Raw genomic sequence first — 19356 nt, forward strand, 5'->3', positions numbered from 1 at the left:
GCTCATTAACGTATATAGGCACCGGGTGCGAACGCCAAGTTAAGTGTGTGTCAGATCCATTGTTGTGCACAGTTGGATCGTGGATGGACGAGTGCTGGTCGTGTGCTCTGTGATCTAGGATTGGACTATGGATAAGGGAGCGTTTCAGCATTTCACTGCAGCATCTAAACGTATTCCGTGTGGGGATTAAGATTGCCGCAGACTGCCGCTGTTGTATTTTATGCTCTCACCTGCATGCACATTTTTAGAGGTTTATTAAATGGCTCATAGGTTGTCCTGAAGAGCTAGAATGGTAGCATAGACACCACAACCAGAACGTTATTTTAAATCAGCTGATTGGGCACCGCGTCATAAGGCGGGGCTGGCGCAACTTGGGATTTCTTTCTTTTTTTTTTTTTGTTTTGTTTAACATTAGTCTGTGTTGATTTGCATGATTATTAACTTGGTTTGCAATTATTCTATTCTTTTGTTTAAATCTCAGATTGCTTCTGTCCTGTGCTTTGTGCACTACCAGATTTTAGAATTAGAATAATAAAGTATATTTTTTAATATTGTAAAAAATGAATTAATAAATAAATATTTTTGTACTACTTCCGTTTCATCATTTTAAGCCAGACTTACTTGAGTATTTTTAATTGGGAAACACTAGACCGTTTAGGATTTGAGAGGTCTACCAGTTGGCTTTACGACCACGTCCTCTTCCACGGTCCGGGCCCCTTTCCCCCGTGTTACACTTAGAAACTGTTTGTTTACCATGATAATTCTTTCTTTATTTTGCAATTTGCAGCAACAGGATTATTTTCATTACTTTTAACTGATTCAATTCTAACATCTTCTGGTACTTAAGTTTATAATTAAACAGAGTAAATCAAATCAAATCAAATCAATCATGTTTATTCAGAAACAAATATGGCCATATAAAACAAAAACTAACAGAACAACTACAAAAATAGTAAAAAATAAAATAATGATTTACTGCTATATAACACTAACACGTGGTTGATTCCACATACCATAGAACTTCACTGAGCTTTGAACAGAATTGGTCAAAAATTATGTAAATTTAGAATATGATGTAAAATCAGATAACTCTTGAATAAAGTTAACAAAAAAGACTATTTTGTGTATAATCTAAGTGTAATTTAGATGGATATTCTTACCGTGAATGAGAACAGCTCTGTCGATATATTCAGAAGGAATCTTATCAACTCCTATTGGTTGAGAAATTATCAAAATATGAGATTCAGGAAACAGATTTCCTTTGATCAGATTCGTTAGCAGCTCATCCATTGATGCTTCTTCTTCTTCCAGTCTTTAACTTCTTTGTTGTTTTCAAAGTCAAGAGGAAGTGTGCATTCTTCCAGCCCATCAAGAATGAAACATATCTTTTTCTTGTCATCTTTGAAAACAGCATTTTTTGTCTTGAAGAAATCATTCAGCAGAGATTCCATGCTTTTTCCTTCATCCTTCATTGAATTCAACTCAGTGAAATCAAAGGTCACTAAAGCCTTTATGTGTTTGTTGGAGTTTCCTTTTGCCCAGTCCTTCATGAACATTTTTGTTTGAAATGTTTTATCAATTCCAGGAGCTACTTTCATCAGTACATTTTTGTTCATACGAGGATGTTTGGAGATCAGAAATTTATTGTTGGTAAATAAATCTTTGGGTGTGATGACGTTCTTTTTCTCACTTTCAAACATCACTATCTCAGAGAGTTTTGGGTCACTTTCTTGTTGACCCACCTCCTCAAGAATTATTTCCTTCAGGTATTTTTCTTCCTTGGCATCTCCTATTATTGAAAAAATATGATTTGTGAATAACAGGAATAACAATAACTTTGTATTTGAAACACTGTTAAAAACAATACCTTTAGAATTATTGCATAGAAAAAAATCTGTATTTCTTCCTGACAACAAGTTGAACTCAGCTAAATAACAATAAGATGCACAGAACCCACCCACTAAATTAATATTTTTTTTGTGCACCTCCAAATTTCTGTAACTCGCTGTGGATTGTGCAAACCCTATTTCACTCAAAATGGTGTATTTGGAAAGTGCTCTAGCAGAGCTTGTTTATCTTTACCAGCATGAAAGTGATCTTTACAAAAAGACTGTCTTTTTGGAGAAACTGGAGCAACATGTGCACCAGGTATTAAAACCCACTGCTTGCTCAGCTCAAATACACTCAACTCAAATCTATAAGAGCGACTGCATTAAGGGAGAGATATAGTTGATCTTTCAGAGTTTCACAGTGAACACTCAGCGATGCTTATGTGATTACAAATATGTTTTGTGAACAAAGTATATGCAGCATGTGCATTTACATCTGATACATGTTAGCTCCACTTTGTTCTGGCATTTTTTGATTCTGTATCTGTGAGTGTAACTTGATACAATAGAATAGAAATATCTTTCATTGTCCCACAGTGGGGAAATTTCAGTGTAACAACAGCAAAGTGAGGAAGCAATCAAAATATGTATATAGAGTTGCACATATATAAAAATCTAAAATATATTAAGACAGAATTAAGAATAAAAACAGAATGGGCAAAAATACAACATAAAACACTATGCAGTATGAAAACCACCTAATCACAACCAGTAAATGAAGAAACTTGCAGACATTATAAATCAAAATGGTAGAAGTAAAGAAAATACAAAAACACAATAAAACTCACAGCAAAGAGATGAATTTTGTACCCTAAGAAGATTTAGTTAAAATACTAATTCTTTTGTATCATTGTCAATTTTACAATATATTTATTTCCCTTTCCTTACTTTTAATGAATGAGCATAATATATTTAGTTTCACAATACAAAGGTAGATTAATTAATTAGGATTTAATTGCAAAGAACATATTTAATTGCATGCTTTGTTTAGCCTTTTTTAGCTGGTGCTCAAGTATTAGCAATAATGTCTTCCAACATTACGTGTTTTAAAATGTTCTGTCAACCTTTAACATTTTTTAATACAAGAACAGAGTGGGTCAACAATGAGCTGCCCAAGTAACCCGTATTTAAAAATATTTAGTTTTAAAGGAGAAAATAACTTGGTTTACTTAGAAGCTGTTTGTTTACCATGATAATTCTTTCTTTATTTTGCAATTTGCAGCAACAGGATTATTTTCATTACTTTTAACTGATTCAATTCTAACATCTTCTGGTACTTAAGTTTCTAATTAAACAGAGTAAATCAAATCAAATCAATCAATTATGTTTATTCAGAAACAAATATGGCCATATAAAACAAAAACTAACAGAACAACTACAAAAATAGTAAAAAATAAAATAATGATTTACTGCTATATAACACTAATGCGTCGTTGATTCCACATACCATAGAACTTCACTGAGCTTTGAACAGGATTGGTCAAAAATTATGTAAATTTAGAATATGATGTAAATCAGATAACTCTTGAATAAAGTTAACAAAAATGACTATTTTGTGTACAATCTAAGTGTAATTTAGATGGATATTCTTACCGTGACAGAGAACAGTTCTGTCGATATATTTAGAAGGAATCTTATCTTATTGGCTGTTTGTTTGAAGTTGTAAATTCCCACCCGTTTCAGGCCCTTGAATGCAACATGATGTCATTTCTGGTTAGCCGGGCTCATTAACGTATATAGGCACCGGGTGCGAACGCCAAGTTAAGTGTGTGTCAGATCCATTGTTGTGCACAGTTGGATCGTGGATGGACGAGTGCTGGTCGTGTGCTCTGTGATCCAGGATTGGACTATGGATAAGGGAGCGTTTCAGCAGTTCACTGCAGCATCTAAACGTATTCCGTGTGGGGATTAAGATTGCCGCAGACTGCCGCTGTTGTATTTTATGCTCTCACCTGCATGCACATTTTTAGAGGTTTATTAAATGGCTCATAGGTTGTCCTGAAGAGCTAGAATGGTAGCATAGACACCACAGAACCAGAACGTTATTTTAAATCAGCTGATTGGGCACCGCGTCATAAGGCGGGGCTGGCGCAACTTGGGATTTCTTTCTTTTTCTTTTTTTGTTTTGTTTAACATTAGTCTGTGTTGATTTGCATGATTATTAACTTGGTTTGCAATTATTCTATTCTTTTGTTTAAATCTCAGATTGCTTCTGTCCTGTGCTTTGTGCACTACCAGATTTTAGAATTAGAATAATAAAGTATATTTTTAATATTGTAAAAAGAATGAATTAATAAATAAATATTTTTGTACACTACTTCCGTTTCATCATTTTAAGCCAGACTTACTTGAGTATTTTTAATTGGGAAACACTAGACCGTTTAGGATTTGAGAGGTCTACCAGTTGGCTTTACGACCACGTCCTCTTCCACGGTCCGGGCCCCTTTCCCCCGTGTTACACTTAGAAACTGTTTGTTTACCATGATAATTCTTTCTTTATTTTGCAATTTGCAGCAACAGGATTATTTTCATTACTTTTAACTGATTCAATTCTAACATCTTCTGGTACTTAAGTTTCTAATTAAACAGAGTAAATCAAATCAAATCAAATCAATCATGTTTATTCAGAAACAAATATGGCCATATAAAACAAAAACTAACAGAACAACTACAAAAATAGTAAAAAATAAAATAATGATTTACTGCTATATAACACTAACACGTGGTTGATTCCACATACCATAGAACTTCACTGAGCTTTGAACAGAATTGGTCAAAAATTATGTAAATTTAGAATATGATGTAAAATCAGATAACTCTTGAATAAAGTTAACAAAAAAGACTATTTTGTGTATAATCTAAGTGTAATTTAGATGGATATTCTTACCGTGAATGAGAACAGCTCTGTCGATATATTCAGAAGGAATCTTATCAACTCCTATTGGTTGAGAAATTATCAAAATATGAGATTCAGGAAACAGATTTCCTTTGATCAGATTCGTTAGCAGCTCATCCATTGATGCTTCTTCCTTCCAGTCTTTAACTTCTTTGTTGTTTTCAAAGTCAAGAGGAAGTGTGCATTCTTCCAGCCCATCAAGAATGAAACATATCTTTTTCTTGTCATCTTTGAAAACAGCATTTTTTGTCTTGAAGAAATCATTCAGCAGAGATTCCATGCTTTTTCCTTCATCCTTCATTGAATTCAACTCAGTGAAATCAAAGGTCACTAAAGCCTTTATGTGTTTGTTGGAGTTTCCTTTTGCCCAGTCCTTCATGAACATTTTTGTTTGAAATGTTTTATCAATTCCAGGAGCTACTTTCATCAGTACATTTTTGTTCATACGAGGATGTTTGGAGATCAGAAATTTATTGTTGGTAAATAAATCTTTGGGTGTGATGACGTTCTTTTTCTCACTTTCAAACATCACTATCTCAGAGAGTTTTGGGTCACTTTCTTGTTGACCCACCTCCTCAAGAATTATTTCCTTCAGGTATTTTTCTTCCTTGGCATCTCCTATCATTGAAAAAATGTGATATGTGAATAACAAGAATAACAGTAACTTCATATTTGAAACATTGTTAAAAACACTACCTTCAGAATTATTGCATAAAAAATCTGTATTTCTTCCCGACAACAAGTCAAACTCAGCTAAATAACAATAAGATGCACAGAACCCACCCACTAAATTAATATTTTTTTTGTGCACCTCCAAATTTCTGTAACTCGCTGTGGATTGTGCAAACCCTATTTCACTCAAAATGGTGTATTTGGAAAGTGCTCTAGCAGAGCTTGTTTATCTTTACCAGCATGAAAGTGATCTTTACAAAAGACTGTCTTTTTGGAGAAACTGGAGCAACATGTGCACCAGGTATTAAAACCCACTGCTTGCTCAGCTCAAATACACTCAACTCAAATCTATAAGAGCGACTGCATTAAGGGAGAGATATAGTTGATCTTTCAGAGTTTCACAGTGAACACTCAGCGATGCTTATGTGATTACAAATATGTTTGTGAACAAAGTATATGCAGCATGTGCATTTACATCTGATACATGTTAGCTCCACTTTGTTCTGGCATTTTCTTGATTCTGTATCTGTGAGTGTAACTTGATACAATAGAATAGAAATATCTTTCATTGTCCCACAGTGGGGAAATTTCAGTGTAACAACAGCAAAGTGAGGAAGCAATCAAAATATGTATAGAGTTGCACATATATAAAAATCTAAAATATATTAAGACAGAATTAAGAATAAAAACAGAATGGGCAAAAATACAACATAAAACACTATGCAGTATGAAAACCACCTAATCACAACCAGTAAATGAAGAAACTTGCAGACATTATAAATCAAAATGGTAGAAGTAAAGAAAATACAAAACACAATAAAACTCACAGCAAAGAGATGAATTTTGTACCCTAAGAAGATTTAGTTAAAATACTAATTCTTTTGTATCATTGTCAATTTTACAATATATTTATTTCCCTTTCCTTACTTTTAATGAATGAGCATAATATATTTAGTTTCACAATACAAAGGTAGATTAATTAATTAGGATTTAATTGCAAAGAACATATTTAATTGCATGCTTTGTTAGCCTTTTTTAGCTGGTGCTCAAGTATTAGCAATAATGTCTTCCAACATTACGTGTTTTAAAATGTTCTGTCAACCTTTAACATTTTTTAATACAAGAACAGAGTGGGTCAACAATGAGCTGCCCAAGTAACCCGTATTTAAAAATATTTAGTTTTAAAGGAGAAAATAACTTGGTTTACTTAGAAGCTGTTTGTTTACCATGATAATTCTTTCTTTATTTTGCAATTTGCAGCAACAGGATTATTTTCACTACTTTTAACTGATTTAATTCTAACATCTTCTGGTACTTAAGTTTCTAATTAAACAGAGTAAATCAAATCAAATCAATCAATTATGTTTATTCAGAAACAAATATGGCCATATAAAACAAAAACTAACAGAACAACTACAAAAATAGTAAAAAATAAAATAATGATTTACTGCTATATAACACTAATGCGTCGTTGATTCCACATACCATAGAACTTCACTGAGCTTTGAACAGGATTGGTCAAAAATTATGTAAATTTAGAATATGATGTAAAATCAGATAACTCTTGAATAAAGTTAACAAAATGACTATTTTGTGTACAATCTAAGTGTAATTTAGATGGATATTCTTACCGTGACAGAGAACAGTTCTGTCGATATATTTAGAAGGAATCTTATCTTATTGGCTGTTTGTTTGAAGTTGTAAATTCCCACCCGTTTCAGGCCCTTGAATGCAACATGATGTCATTTCTGGTTAGCCGGGCTCATTAACGTATATAGGCACCGGGTGCGAACGCCAAGTTAAGTGTGTGTCAGATCCATTGTTGTGCACAGTTGGATCGTGGATGGACGAGTGCTGGTCGTGTGCTCTGTGATCCAGGATTGGACTATGGATAAGGGAGCGTTTCAGCATTTCACTGCAGCATCTAAACGTATTCCGTGTGGGGATTAAGATTGCCGCAGACTGCCGCTGTTGTATTTTATGCTCTCACCTGCATGCACATTTTTAGAGGTTTATTAAATGGCTCATAGGTTGTCCTGAAGAGCTAGAATGGTAGCATAGACACCACAGAACCAGAACGTTATTTTAAATCAGCTGATTGGGCACCGCGTCATAAGGCGGGGCTGGCGCAACTTGGGATTTCTTTCTTTTTCTTTTTTTGTTTTGTTTAACATTAGTCTGTGTTGATTTGCATGATTATTAACTTGGTTTGCAATTATTCTATTCTTTTGTTTAAATCTCAGCTTGCTTCTGTCCTGTGCTTTGTGCACTACCAGGTTTTAGAATTAGAATGATAAAGTATATTTTTAATATTGTAAAAAGAATGAATTAATAAATAAATATTTTTGTACACTACTTCCGTTTCATCATTTTAAGCCAGACTTACTTGAGTATTTTTAATTGGGAAACCCTAGACCATTTAGGATTTGAGAGGTCTACCAGTTGGCTTTACGGCCACGTCCTCTTCCACGATCCGCGCCCCTTTCCCCCGTGTTACACTTAGAAACTGTTTGTTTACCATGATAATTCTTTCTTATTTTGCAATTTGCAGCAACAGGATTATTTTCATTACTTTTAACTGATTCAATTCTAACATCTTCTGGTACTTAAGTTTCTAATTAAACAGAGTAAATCAAATCAAATCAAATCAATCATGTTTATTCAGAAACAAATATGGCCATATAAAACAAAAACTAACAGAACAACTACAAAAATAGTAAAAAATAAAATAATGATTTACTGCTATATAACACTAACACGTGGTTGATTCCACATACCATAGAACTTCACTGAGCTTTGAACAGAATTGGTCAAAAATTATGTAAATTTAGAATATGATGTAAAATCAGATAACTCTTGAATAAAGTTAACAAAAAAGACTATTTTGTGTATAATCTAAGTGTAATTTAGATGGATATTCTTACCGTGAATGAGAACAGCTCTGTCGATATATTCAGAAGGAATCTTATCAACTCCTTTTGGTTGAGAAATTATCAAAATATGAGATTCAGGAAACAGATTTCCTTTGATCAGATTCGTTAGCAGCTCATCCATTGATGCTTCTTCCTTCCAGTCTTTAACTTCTTTGTTGTTTTCAAAGTCAAGAGGAAGTGTGCATTCTTCCAGGCCATCAAGAATGAAACATATCTTTTTCTTGTCATCTTTGAAAACAGCATTTTTTTTCGTTGAAGAAATCATCCAGCAGAGAGTTCATGCTTTTTACTTCATCCTTCATTGAATTCAACTCAGTGAAATCAAGGGTCACTAAAGCCTTTATGTGTTTGTTGGAGTTTTCTTTTGCCCAGTCCTTCATGAACATTTTTGTTTGAAATGTTTTATCAATTCCAGGAGCTACTTTCATCAGTACATTATTGTTCATACGAGGAAGTTTGGAGATCAGAGATTTATTGTTGGTAAATAAATCTTTGGGTGTGATTAGGTTCTTTTTCCCACTTTCAAACATCACTATCTCAGAGAGTTTTGGGTCACTTTCCTGTTGACCCACCTCCTCAAGAATTACTTTCTTCAGGTATTTTTCTTCCTTGGCCTCTCCTATTGTTGAAAAAATGTGACATGTGAATAACAAGAATAACAGTAACTTCATATTTGAAACATTGTTTAAAACACTACCTTCAGAAATATTGCATAAAAAATCTGTATTTCTTCCTCAGTTGAACTCAGCTAAATAACAATAAGATGCACTGAACTAGTGCAAATAAATTAATGTTTTTTTGTGCACCTCCAAATTTCTGTAACTCGCTGTGGATTGTGCAAACCCTATTTCAATCAGGAGAGACTCAGATGAGAATGAAAGCGATTAGAAAAGTTAATTAAGTCTTTGGCGCTCGGGCCCCGGCTAAGGACATCGAGCTGACGCGATAAGCTCGGATGAGCAGTCCCGATGCTGATAGGAATGTCACCCCCCCGGGACCCGACCTGGTGGTGGAGGTCAGTGAATGAGTATGCCTGGGAGCCTGGACGGTGGAGGTGGAGAAGGGGTGCAGGTGGGAAGAGCGCAGACTCGGGAGCGTCTGATGGGGAAGGAAGGGTCGAGGACACGGCAAAGCAGCTGTACGCGAGGAATCACGAAGAAACGGATCCGCTGGGATGGCTTGCTGAGAAGCTGGGGCGTGCGAATGAACGTGTTGAGCGCAGCAGCGAAACGGAAGACACCTTGGATGGACATCCTTGTGAACTGGGGCGTGGTCGGTGATTGGCTGCGACATGGCTGGGTCTAGCGATGATAGGTCGTCAGTGATTAGCGGGAAGCGCCTACTGAAAGCTGCGGGTGGGCTAAAGAGTCTTCCAGATTGAATTTACGCCTAGGCTTCATTTCACTCAAAATGGTGCATTTAGAAAGTGCTCTTGCAGAGCTTGTTTATCTTTACCAGCATGAAAGTGATCTTTACAAAAAGACTGTCTTTTTGGAGAAACTGGAGCAACATGTGCACCAGGTATTAAAACCCACTGCTTGCTCAGCTCAAATACACTCAACTCAAATCTATAAGAGCGACTGCATTAAGGGAGAGATATAGTTGATCTTTCAGAGTTTCACAGTGAACACTCAGCGATGCTTATGTGATTACAAATATGTTTGTGAACAAAGTATATGCAGCATGTGCATTTACATCTGATACATGTTAGCTCCACTTTGTTCTGGCATTTCCTCGATTCTGTATCTGTGAGTGTAACTTGATACAATAGAATAGAAATATCTTTCATTGTCCCACTGTGGGGAAATTTCAGTGTAACAACAGCAAAGTGAGGAAGCAATCAAAATATGTATAGAGTTGCACATATATAAAAATCTAAAATATATTAAGACAGAATTAAGAATAAAACAGAATGTGTAAAAACTCATAACTCTTAAAAAAAGTCAACAAAAATGACTATTTTGTAAACAAGCTAAGTGTAATTGATTTAGACTGATATTCTTACCTTGACATTGAACAGTTTTGTTGATATATTCAGAAGGAATCTTATCAACTCCTATTGGTTGAGAAATTATCAAAATATGAGATTCAGGAAGCAGATTTCCTTTGATCAGATTCGTTAGCAGCTCATCCATTGATGCTTCTTCCTTCCAGTCTTTAACTTCTTTGTTGTTTTCAAAGTCAAGAGGAAGTGTGCATTCTTCCAGGCCATCAAGAATGAAACATATCTTTTTCTTGTCATCTTTGAAGAGAGCATTTTTCTTTTTGAAGAAATCATTCAGCAGAGATTTCATGCTTTTTTTTTCATCCTGCTTTGTATTCAACTCAGTGAAATCAAAGGTCACTAAAGCCTTTAAGTGTTTATTGGAGTTTTCTTCTGCCCAGTCCTTCATGAACATTTTTGTTTGGAAAGTTTTTACCAACACCAGGAACTCCTTTCATCAGTACATTATTGTTCATACGAGGAAGTTTGGAGATCAGAGATTTATTGTTGGTAAATAAATCTTTGAGCATGATTAGGTTCTTTTTCCCACTTTCAAACATCACTATCTCAGAGAGTTTTGGGTCACTTTCCTGTTGACCCACCTTCTCAAGAATGACTTCCTTCAGGTATTTTTCTTCCTTGGCCTCTCCTATTATTGAAAAAATATGATATGTGAATAACAAGAATAACAGTAACTTCATATTTGAAACATTGTTTAAAACACTACCTTCAGAATTATTGTATAAAAAATCTGTATTTCTTCCTCAGTTGAACTCAGCTAAATAACAATAAGATGCACTGAACTCGTGCAAGTAAATTAATGTTTTTTGTGCACCTCCAAATTTCTGTAACTCGCTGTGGATTGTGCAAACCCTATTTCACTCAAAATGGTGCATTTGGAAAGTGCTCTTGCAGAGCTGGTTTACCTCTACCAGCATGAAAGTGATCTTTACAGGAAGACTGTCTTTTTGGAGAAACTGCAGCAACATATGCACCAGGTATTAAAACCCACTGCTTGCTCGGCTCAAATACACTCAATTCAAATCTCTAAGAGCGACTGCATTAAGGGTGAGATAAAGTTAATCTTTCAGAGTTTCACAGTGAACACTCAGCGATGCTTATGTGATTACAAATATGTTTGTGAACAAAGTATATGCAGCATGTGCATTTACATCTGATACATGTTAGCTCCACTTTGTTCTGGCATTTCCTTGATTCTGTATCTGTGAGTGTAACTTGATACAATAGAATAGAAATATCTTTCATTGTCCCACTGTGGGGAAATTTCAGTGTAACAACAGCAAAGTGAGGAAGCAATCAAAATATGTATAGAGTTGCACATATATAAAAATCTAAAATATATTAAGACAGAATTAAGAATAAAAACAGAATGGGCAAAAATACAACATAAAACACTATGCAGTATGAAAACCACCTAATCACAACCAGTAAATGAAGAAACTTGCAGACATTATAAATCAAAATGGTAGAAGTAAAGAAAATACAAAAACACAATAAAACTCACAGCAAAGAGATGAATTTTGTACCCTAAGAAGATTTAGTTGAAATGCTAATTTTTTTTCATCAGTGTCAATTTTACAATATATTTATTAAGAGTAAATCAAGTCGATGAATCAATCAACCCTATTTATTCAGAAACAAATATGGCCATAAAAACAAAAAACAGAGAGAAAAACCACAAGAACAGTAAAAATAAAATAATCACCCACTGCCGTATAACACTAATGCGTCAGTGATTCCACAGACTAAAGAACCTCTCTGAGCTTTGAACAGGATTGGTCAAAAATGATGTAAAGTTATATAAGTCTTGAAGAAAGTCAACAAAAATTATTATTTTGTGTACAAGCTAAGTGCAATTGATTTAGACTGATATTCTTACCTTGACATTGAACAGTTTTGTTGATATATTCAGGAGGAATCTTATCAACTCCTATTGGTTGAGAAATTATCAAATATGAGATTCAGGAAGCAGATTTCCTTTGATCAGATTCGTTAGCAGCTCATCTATTGATGCTTCTTCCTTCAAGTCTTTAACTTCTTTGTTGTTTTCAAAGTCAAGAGGAAGTGTGCATTCTTCCAGGCCATCAAGAATGAAACATATATTTTTCTTGTCATCTTTGAAAAGAGCATTTTTCTTTCTGAAGAAATCATTCAGCAGAAATTCCATGCTTTTTTCTTCATCCTTCATTGAATTCAACTCAGTGAAATCAAGGGTCACTAAAGCCTTTATGTGTTTGTTGGAGTTTTCTTTTGCCCAGTCCTTCATGAACATTTTTGTTTGGAATGTTTTACCAACACCAGGAACTCCTTTCATCAGTACATTATTGTCATACGAGGAAGTTTGGAGATCAGAGATTTATTGTTGGTAAATACATCTTTGGGTGTGATTAGGTTCTTTTTCCCACTTTCAAACATCACTATCTCAGAGAGTTTTGGGTCACTTTCCTGTTGACCCACCTCCTCAAGAATTACTTTCTTCAGGTATTTTTCTTCCTTGGCATCTCCTATCGTTGAAAAAATGTGACATGTGAATAACAAGAATAACAGTAACTTCATATTTGAAACATTGTTAAAAACACTACCTTCAGAAATATTGCATAAAAAATCTTTTTCTTCCTCAGTTGAACTCAGCTAAATAACAATAAGATGCACTGAACTAGTGCAAATAAATTAATATTTTTTTTTGTGCACCTCCAAATTTCTGTAACTCGCTGTGGATTGTGCAAACCCTATTTCACTCAAAATGGTGCATTTAGAAAGTGCTCTTGCAGAGCTGGTTTACCTCTACCAGCATGAAAGTGATCTTTACTGGAAGACTGTCTTTTTGGAGAAACTGGAGCAACATGTGCACCAGGTATTAAAACCCACTGCTTGCTCAGCTCAAATACACTCAACTCAAATCTATAAGAGCGACTGCATTAAGGGAGAGATATAGTTGATCTTTCAGAGTTTCACAGTGAACACTCAGCGATGCTTATGTGATTACAAATATGTTTGTGAACAAAGTATATGCAGCATGTGCATTTACATCTGATACATGTTAGCTCCACTTTGTTCTGGCATTTCCTTGACTCTGTATCTGTGAGTGTAACTTGATACAATAGAATAGAAATATCTTTCATTGTCCCACTGTGGGGAAATTTCAGTGTAACAACAGCAAAGTGAGGAAGCAATCAAAATATGTATAGAGTTGCACATATATAAAAATCTAAAATATATTAAGACAGAATTAAGAATAAAATACAGAATGGGCAAAAATACAACATAAAACACTATGCAGTATGAAAACCACCTAATCACAACCAGTAAATGAAGAAACTTGCAGACATTATAAATCAAAATGGTAGAAGTAAAGAAAATACAAAACACAATAAAACTCACAGCAAAGAGATGAATTTTGTACCCTAAGAAGATTTAGTTGAAATGCTAATTTTTTTCATCAGTGTCAATTTTACAAAATATTTATTAAGAGTAAATCAAGTCGATGAATCAATCAACCCTATTTATTCAGAAACAAATATGGCCATAAAACAAAAAACAGAGAGAAAAACCACAAGAACAGTAAAAATAAAATAATCACCCACTGCCGTATAACACTAATGCGTCAGTGATTCCACAGACTAAAGAACCTCTCTGAGCTTTGAACAGGATTGGTCAAAAATGATGTAAAGTTATATAAGTCTTGAAGAAAGTCAACAAAAATTATTATTTTGTGTACAAGCTAAGTGCAATTGATTTAGACTGATATTCTTACCTTGACATTGAACAGTTTTGTTGATATATTCAGAAGGAATCTTATCAACTCCTATTGGTTGAGAAATTATCAAAATATGAGATTTAGGAAGCAGATTTCCTTTGATCAGATTCGTTAGCAGCTCATCCATTGATGCTTCTTCCTTCAAGTCTTTAACTTCTTTGTTGTTTTCAAAGTCAAGAGGAAGTGTGCATTCTTCCAGGCCATCAAGAATGAAACATATATTTTTCTTGTCATCTTTGAAAACAGCATTTTTTTTCTTGAAGAAATCATTCAGCAGAATTCCATGCTTTTTTTTTCATCCTGCTTTGTATTCAACTCAGTGAAATCAAAGGTCACTATAGACTTTATGTGTTTGTTGGAGTTTTCTTTTGCCCAGTCCTTCATGAACATTTTTGTTTGGAAGTTTTACCAACACCAGGAACTCCTTCCATCAGTACATTATTGTTCATAGGAGGAAGTTTGGAGATCAGAAATTTATTGTTGGTAAATAAATCTTTGGGTGTGATTAGGTTCTTTTTCCCACTTTCAAAATCACTATCTCAGAGAGTTTTGGGTCACTTTCCTGTTGACCCACCTCCTCAAGAATTACTTCCTTCAGGTATTTTTCTTCCTTGGCATCTCCTATTATTGAAAAAAATGTGATATGTGAATAACAAGAATAACAGTAACTTCATATTTGAAACATTGTTAAAAACACTACCTTCAGAAATATTGCATAAAAAATCTTTTTCTTCCTCAGTTGAACTCAGCTAAATAACAATAAGATGCACTGAACTAGTGCAAATAAATTAATATTTTTTTTGTGCTCCTCCAAATTTCTGTAACTCGCTGTGGATTGTGCAAACCCTATTTCACTCAAAATGGTGCATTTGGAAAGTGCTCTTGCAGAGCTGGTTTACCTTTACCAGCATGAAAGTGATTTTTACAGGAAGACTGTCTTTTTGGAGAAACTGGAGCAACATGTGCACCAGGTATTAAACCCACTGCTTGCTCAGCTCAAATACACTCAACTCAAATCTATAAGAGCGACTGCATTAAGGGTGAGACAAAGTTAATCTTTCAGAGTTTCACAGTGAACACTCAGCGATGCTTATGTGATTACAAATATGTTTGTGAACAAAGTATATGCAGCATGTGCATTTACATCTGATACATGTTAGCTCCACTTTGTTCTGGCATTTCCTTGATTCTGTATCTGTGAGTGTAACTTGATACAATAGAATAGAAATATCTTTCATTGTCCCACTGTGGGGAAATTTCAGTGTAACAACAGCAAAGTGAGGAAGCAATCAAAATATGTATAGAGTTGCACATATATAAAAATCTAAAATATTAAGACAGAATTAAGAATAAAATACAGAATGGGCAAAAATACAACATAAAACACTATGCAGTATGAAAACCACCTAATCACAACCAGTAAATGAAGAAACTTGCAGACATTATAAATCAAAAATGGTAGAAGTAAAGAAAATACAAAAACACAATAAAACTCACAGCAAAGAGATGAATTTTGTACCCTAAGAAGATTTAGTTGAAATGCTAATTTTTTTTCATCAGTGTCAATTTTACAATATATTTATTAAGAGTAAATCAAGTCGATGAATCAATCAACCTATTTATTCAGAAACAAATATGGCCATAAAAACAAAAAACAGAGAGAAAAACCACAAGAACAGTAAAAATAAAATAATCACCCACTGCCGTATAACACTAATGCGTCAGTGATTCCACAGACTAAAGAACCTCTCTGAGCTTTGAACAGGATTGGTCAAAAATGATGTAAAGTTATATAAGTCTGGAAGAAAGTCAACAAAAATTATTATTTTGTGTACAAGCTAAGTGCAATTGATTTAGACTGATATTCTTACCTTGACATTGAACAGTTTTGTTGATATATTCAGGAGGAATCTTATCAACTCCTATTGGTTGAGAAATTATCAAAATATGAGATTCAGGAAGCAGATTTCCTTTGATCAGATTCGTTAGCAGCTCATCTATTGATGCTTCTTCCTTCAAGACTTTAACTTCTTTGTTGTTTTCAAAGTCAAGAGGAAGTGTGCATTCTTCCAGGCCATCAAGAATGAACATATATTTTTTCTTGTCATCTTTGAAAACAGCATTTTTTTCTTGAAGAAATCATTCAGCAGAAATTCCATGCTTTTTACTTTATTCTTCATTGAATTCAACTCAGTGAAATCAAAGGTCACTAAAGCCTTTATGTGTTGGTTGGAGTTTTCTTTTGCCCAGTCCTTCATGAACATTTTTGTTTGAAAAGTTTTACCAACACCAGGAACTCCTTCCATCAGTACATTATTGTTCATACGAGGAAGTTTGGAGATCAGAGATTTATTGTTGGTAAATAAATCTTTGGGTGTGATTAGGTTCTTTTTCCCACTTTCAAACATCACTATCTCAGAGAGTTTTGGGTCACTTTCCTGTTGACCCACCTCCTCAAGAATTACTTCCTTCAGGTATTTTTTTTCCTTGGCATCTCCTATCATTGAAAAAATGTGACATGTGAATAACAAGAATAACAGTAACTTCATATTTGAAACATTGTTAAAAACACTACCTTCAGAAAATATTGCATAAAAAAATCTATTTCTTCCTCAGTTGAACTCAGCTAAATAACAATAAGATGCACTGAACTAGTGCAAATAAATTAATATTTTTTTTTGTGCACCTCCAAATTCTGTAACTCGCTGTGGATTGTGCAAACCCTATTTCACTCAAAATGGTGCATTTGGAAAATGTCCTTGCAAAGCTGGTTTACCTCTACCAGCATGAAAGTGATCTTTACAAAAGACTGTCTTTTTGGAGAAACTGGAGCAACATGTGCACCAGGTATTAAAACCCACTGCTTGCTCAGCTCAATACACTCAACTCAAATCTATAAGAGCGACTGCATTAAGGGTGAGACAAAGTTCATCTTTCAGAGTTTCACATTGAACACTCAGCGATGCTTATGTGATTACAAATATGTTTGTGAACAAAGTATATGCAGCATGTGCATTTACATCTGATACATGTTAGCTCCACTTTGTTCTGGCATTTCCTTGACTCTGTATCTGTGAGTGTAACTTGATACAATAGAATAGAAATATCTTTCATTGTCCCACTGTGGGGAAATTTCAGTGTAACAACAGCAAAGTGAGGAAGCAATCAAAATATGTATAGAGTTGCACATATATAAAAATCTAAAATATATTAAGACAGAATTAAGAATAAAAACAGAATGGGCAAAAATACAACATAAAACACTATGCAGTATGAAAACCACCTAATCACATAAATGAAGAAACTTGCAGACATTATAAATCAAAATGGTAGAAGTAAAGAAAATACAAAAACACAATAAAACTCACAGCAAAGAGATGAATTTTGTACCCTAAGAAGATTTAGTTAAAATACTAATTCTGTTGTATCATTGTCAATTTTACAATATATTTATTAAGAGTAAATCAAGTCGATGAATCAATCAACCCTATTTATTCAGAAACAAATATGGCCATAAAAACAAACAGAGAGAAAAACCACAAGAACAGTAAAAATAAAATAATCACCCACTGCCGTATAACACTAATGCGTCAGTGATTCCACAGACTAAAGAACCTCTCTGAGCTTTGAACAGGATTGGTCAAAAATGATGTAAAGTTATAAGTCTTGAAGAAAGTCAACAAAAATTATTATTTTGTGTACAAGCTAAGTGTAATTGATTTAGACTGATATTCTTACCTTGACATTGAACAGTTTTGTTGATATATTCAGGAGGAATCTTATCAACTCCTATTGGTTGAGAAATTATCCAAATATGAGATTTAGGAAGCAGATTTCCTTTGATCAGATTCGTTAGCAGCTCATCCATTGATGCTTCTTCCTTCAAGTCTTTAACTTCTTTGTTGTTTTCAAAGTCAAGAGGAAGTGTGCATTCTTCCAGGCCATCAAGAATGAAACATATCTTTTTCTTGTGATCTTTGAAAACAGCATTTTTTTTCTTGAAGAAATCATTCAGCAAAGATTCCATGCTTTTTTCTTCATCCTTCATTGAATTCAACTCAGTGAAATCAAAGGTCACTAAAGCCTTTATGTGTTTGTTGGAGTTTTCTTTTGCCCAGTCCTTCATGAACATTTTTGTTTGGAATGTTTTACCAACACCAGGAACTCCTTTCATCAGTACAGTTCGCACATTTTTGGACATACCAGGAATTTTGGAAATCAAAGATTTATTGTTGGTAAATAAATTCTTGGGCGTGATTGGGCTCTTTTTCCCACTTTCAAACATCACAATCTCAGAGTGTTTTTCGTCACTTTCTTGTTGATTCACCTTCTTAGGAATTTCTTTGTCTTCATTGGCATCTGCCATCATTGACAATTCTCCTTTGGGATCATCTCCTGTAACTTTTAAATTAAATATATGTGAGTAAGAGGAACAACCATTACTAATTTGATCCACGATTGACAACACTCTTCAGAATATTTTCAGCAATGATCCGCTCTAATCAAATCAAATCATATTTTATTTGTATTGCACATTTCAGCAGCAAGGCAGTTCAAAGTGCTTTACATCATAAACATAAAAACACAAAGTCTGCAGCATAGAATAAACAATACATTTTTTATATTCATTTCTTGCAGGCAACAATTTAAACTCAGCTGACAAGTGATAAGATTCATTGAGTGTCACCTGAGTAAATTATTATTAGTTTACACCATTGACACTTTTGTCTTGAAACATCAAGTATTGTTGATATTTCATTAGGGCTGCAATTATAAGACCTGTCCAATACTGGTTAAAGATTCACAAGATTTGAGGCTTTATAATTTATGGAAAGAAAAAACAACTTGGTCTTCTTAGAAGCAATTAATTTTACTTTCTGGTGGCAATAGAAACAACATTAAAAAAAACCCAAGTAAAATCTAAATTTTATGTGTCAAATATAATTTGACACATAACTCATCTCTAAAAAGTATGTATTCATTAATCTCTAAAGTCAATGGACAGTTGAACTTAAAACACCTTTTCTTTTTAAGTCGCTCACCTTTGTCAGCTGCTCCAGAATTTTCAGGTTGGATGTCATTAGAATCACTGCAGAAAAATACAAGACATTTAACTCTTTTGGTTTACATTTATTCAAATGGACATTAGTTTAGTGATCATGTTCAAGTTAAAAGAGGTGATTTGTAATTTATTTGTGTTGTGT

The 19356-nt window shown here is 34.0% G+C and overlaps 1 protein-coding gene across 1 annotated transcript in view; it reads right to left on the reverse strand.

Annotated features, from left to right (window-relative positions):
• Positions 1-1274: 1274 nt before the first annotated feature.
• The window catches only part of LOC129371621 (uncharacterized), a 43781-nt gene continuing 25699 nt past the window's right edge, over positions 1275-19356 (reverse strand). Inside the window, exons 15-22 of the mRNA XM_055048312.1 lie at positions 19195-19241; positions 12801-12899; positions 10839-11023; positions 9424-9691; positions 8911-9009; positions 8382-8618; positions 4777-5403; positions 1275-1789 (exon numbers count right to left, since the gene is read on the reverse strand). Of these exons, the coding sequence (XP_054904287.1) occupies positions 1275-1789; positions 4777-5403; positions 8382-8618; positions 8911-9009; positions 9424-9691; positions 10839-11023; positions 12801-12899; positions 19195-19241 (2077 nt within the window). The remainder of the gene's footprint in view (positions 1790-4776; positions 5404-8381; positions 8619-8910; positions 9010-9423; positions 9692-10838; positions 11024-12800; positions 12900-19194; positions 19242-19356) is intronic.

The sequence above is a fragment of the Poeciliopsis prolifica genome, unplaced genomic scaffold (genome assembly GCF_027474105.1).
Source record: "Poeciliopsis prolifica strain line A6 unplaced genomic scaffold, Auburn_PproV2 SCAFFOLD027, whole genome shotgun sequence".
Taxonomy (NCBI): domain Eukaryota; kingdom Metazoa; phylum Chordata; class Actinopteri; order Cyprinodontiformes; family Poeciliidae; genus Poeciliopsis; species Poeciliopsis prolifica.